Source organism: Eschscholzia californica, unplaced genomic scaffold (genome assembly GCF_041429995.1).
Source record: "Eschscholzia californica isolate CP2 unplaced genomic scaffold, dmEscCali1.0.p SCAF_1, whole genome shotgun sequence".
NCBI lineage: Eukaryota > Viridiplantae > Streptophyta > Magnoliopsida > Ranunculales > Papaveraceae > Eschscholzia > Eschscholzia californica.
The window spans coordinates 82,550,226-82,552,978 of NW_028238198.1; the positions used below are offsets into that span (position 1 = coordinate 82,550,226).

The 2,753-nt window shown below is 34.0% G+C and overlaps 1 protein-coding gene across 1 annotated transcript; it reads left to right on the forward strand.

Moving 5' to 3' along the window:
• Window positions 1–1,142: 1,142 nt before the first annotated feature.
• On the forward strand, window positions 1,143–2,451 carry LOC147570003 (F-box/kelch-repeat protein At3g06240-like). Its single transcript, XM_086672496.1, has one exon. It carries the CDS (start codon window positions 1,280–1,282, stop codon window positions 2,237–2,239), a length of 960 nt encoding a protein of 319 aa, XP_086528622.1. The 5' UTR covers window positions 1,143–1,279; the 3' UTR covers window positions 2,240–2,451.
• Window positions 2,452–2,753: the final 302 nt, after the last annotated feature.

Consider the following 2,753-nt stretch of genomic DNA (forward strand, 5'->3'; position numbering starts at 1 on the left):
AAAAAAACTAGGTTAACGTGATAAACAACAATTTTCACCGATAACTTAGATATGTGTATTTATATATGTATATATCGCATAATAGCATATTTTTGAAATGTTCAAGCATCGAACCCTTGACCTCTAAGGTGGAAGACTATTGATAGCAAAAAATGTTCTATTGGGCAACAAAAACTATAACCAAAAATTAATTTAATCTTGAAGTTTATTAATGGGTTCACAAAATTTTCAACTTATATAAAAGTATTAAAGACAAAAAAAAAAATTTGAGAGTCTATTTTAGAAGTCGGTCAACTTTGGAGGTCATTTTTGTGAGTTGCTCATATTACAAGGGCAAAAGGAGACATAGTTCTCAAGAAGGGTAGTCTTAAATGCGCAAATCAGAGTTTTATTTGTTGCCGAGTTGCTAAGAGCATCTCCAATGCAACACTCAATCTTGAAAACTCCGAGTGCCACCTAGGATGTTTAGAGCTTTTTCTTAAAAATCATCTCTAATGCAACACTTTATTTGGATCTCTAAGATGACGTGTCGAGGGTGGAATAGAGATATCTCAAGAAGACGCTCTATTTCTAGAGTGCCCTCTTGAGATCTAATTGTCTAACTCATCAATATTTGATTTTTAACCAATAGAAATCAAGTCTTATATATTTTCTAAAATAACTAATTATTTGTTTACGAAAATAACTGTCACATAAGTAAATAAGATAAGTTTAGAGTTTTACATTAGAGGCACAAAACAATTGAAGATCTCTATTTTCACTACTTAGAAGTGAAAATCTCAATTAAAACTTGACACATAGGATGAAATTCTAATTTTTTGAATTTTGCATTGAAGATGCACTTATGCAGGAGTATAAAAGAGATATTACCAAAAGACAAGAAACTAGATACTATTTTTGTACTTTACGCATAAAAAGAGACGTTACCCATTAAATTTACTGTCCGTCCATAGGCACCAAACAAAAACCCCAGTTGCTCCCTTTTTTTCTCCACACGAGACAAAGAAATTGAAGGGTTTTTGATCGATTTCGGACAGGGTTAGACTCTAATCTTCTAGGTGACTAAAATTTCTCAAAGCTATACCTTTTCCAGGTTCATCTTTAACAAACCCTAGTTTTTCTTTTCCATATTCATCTTATGGAGTTCTTACTTCCAGATGGTGTAAAAGATGATATAATCTTTAGCATCCTTTTGAAGGTACCTTTAAAATCTCTAATCCGATTTAGGTGTGTAAGCAAATCCTGGTCCAATCTAATAACAAACCCTAATTTTCTTAGAATGCAATCCTCTTACCAACGCAACAACTTAAATTTTATCTTTGTTGGTGAACACCCATCAACAATTAACAACCTTTACTCAATTGCTTATAATCCATCATCTTCATTACCATCTTCATATGATAAGCCTATTAAACTCTCTTCCCAATTCCTTGATAATGGGTTTGAAATTATTGGCTCTTGTAATGGTTTGCTTTGCATAGAAACTTATTCCCATGAATTTGTTATTTTGAATCCATTTACAACTGAATTCAAGCAAATTCCTTCACCAACAAAATTTCAAGATGAAGAACAATTTCCCCAAGAATCTGCTCTCAGTTATGACCCCGTAATTGATGACTACTTATTGGTAAGAGTAGTAAAGTTTCCTTCACTCTCTGATTCTAAAGTACAAGTCTATACCTTAAGATCAAATTCATGGCGAACTATACAATTCGATGTTGTGTCTAATCTTATTTTGGAGCGGTACCGATTCGATGTGGTGGTGTGTGTTTATGGAAGTTTGTATTGGAGTACTAAAGACTTCTTACACTCTTTCAACGTTTCTAATGAGAAAATCAATAAAATACCATTACCTGCTGATTGGAGTGGTAGCACCTTGTCTGTAATTGGAGAATGGCCTTGCCTAAGTCGTGGGATTATAAACAATACCATTAATTTATTGTTGAGAAAGAAGCATGGAGTGGAGGAGTCTTGGATTGAACTGTCCCTCAATTATATACCGGGAGTGCACATTCATTGCCCAAATAGGTGTATGGGTACCATACTCATTGCTCTATTTAATGAGAAATACAGTTTAATTTATGACTCCGAGCAAGAAAGACTTCGGTTACTGAAGGTTCCTTTTACTCCTAAAATGTATCCTGAAGGGACTTACGCGAGATGCACAGCTACTCTTAATTCTGGTACTTACATGTCGACGGAGGTGTTCAATGAAGGAACTACACTGTCTGAGGACTAGAAAACAAGAAAGTTTATTGTCGAAGGTGAAAAGGCAACTCTTTTATGGTGGATGACTCTTTTCAACATTAGCCAATATTTAGAGCTTGACAATGTTTTCGTATATTGGCAATAACCTGATGCTTAATTTGTTTCTTGTTTGCATAGCTCTATTAATTCTATTCTGAAACAAATATTATCTCTTTTGTTTATGCATAGCGTAGTTTTTGTTAAGATGCAACCAGATTACTCTTTCAAAAACAACTAATTGAATATCTTGCTTCCCAATGAACATGTCGACCGCTACGACTTTAAGCACTCCCACTTCTTCCCCATTCCTTATTATCCATCATCGCCATCATTTCATAAACAGAAAGTGGATACATTTAACACATTAATGGCTGAAATTATTGGTTCTTGCCCTGGCTTGCTTTGCATAAAACATGTTTTTTTTCAGTGACCTAATCCTTTTGAATTCATCTACCACTGTCTAAAGATGACGAATATCCTCAACTATATGGGTTTGGTTATGATTA

Excerpts from the sequence above, each read along its gene's own strand:
- LOC147570003 (XM_086672496.1), top strand. The coding sequence starts at position 1,280 with ATGCAATCCTCTTACCAACGCAACAACTTAAATTTTATCTTTGTTGGT.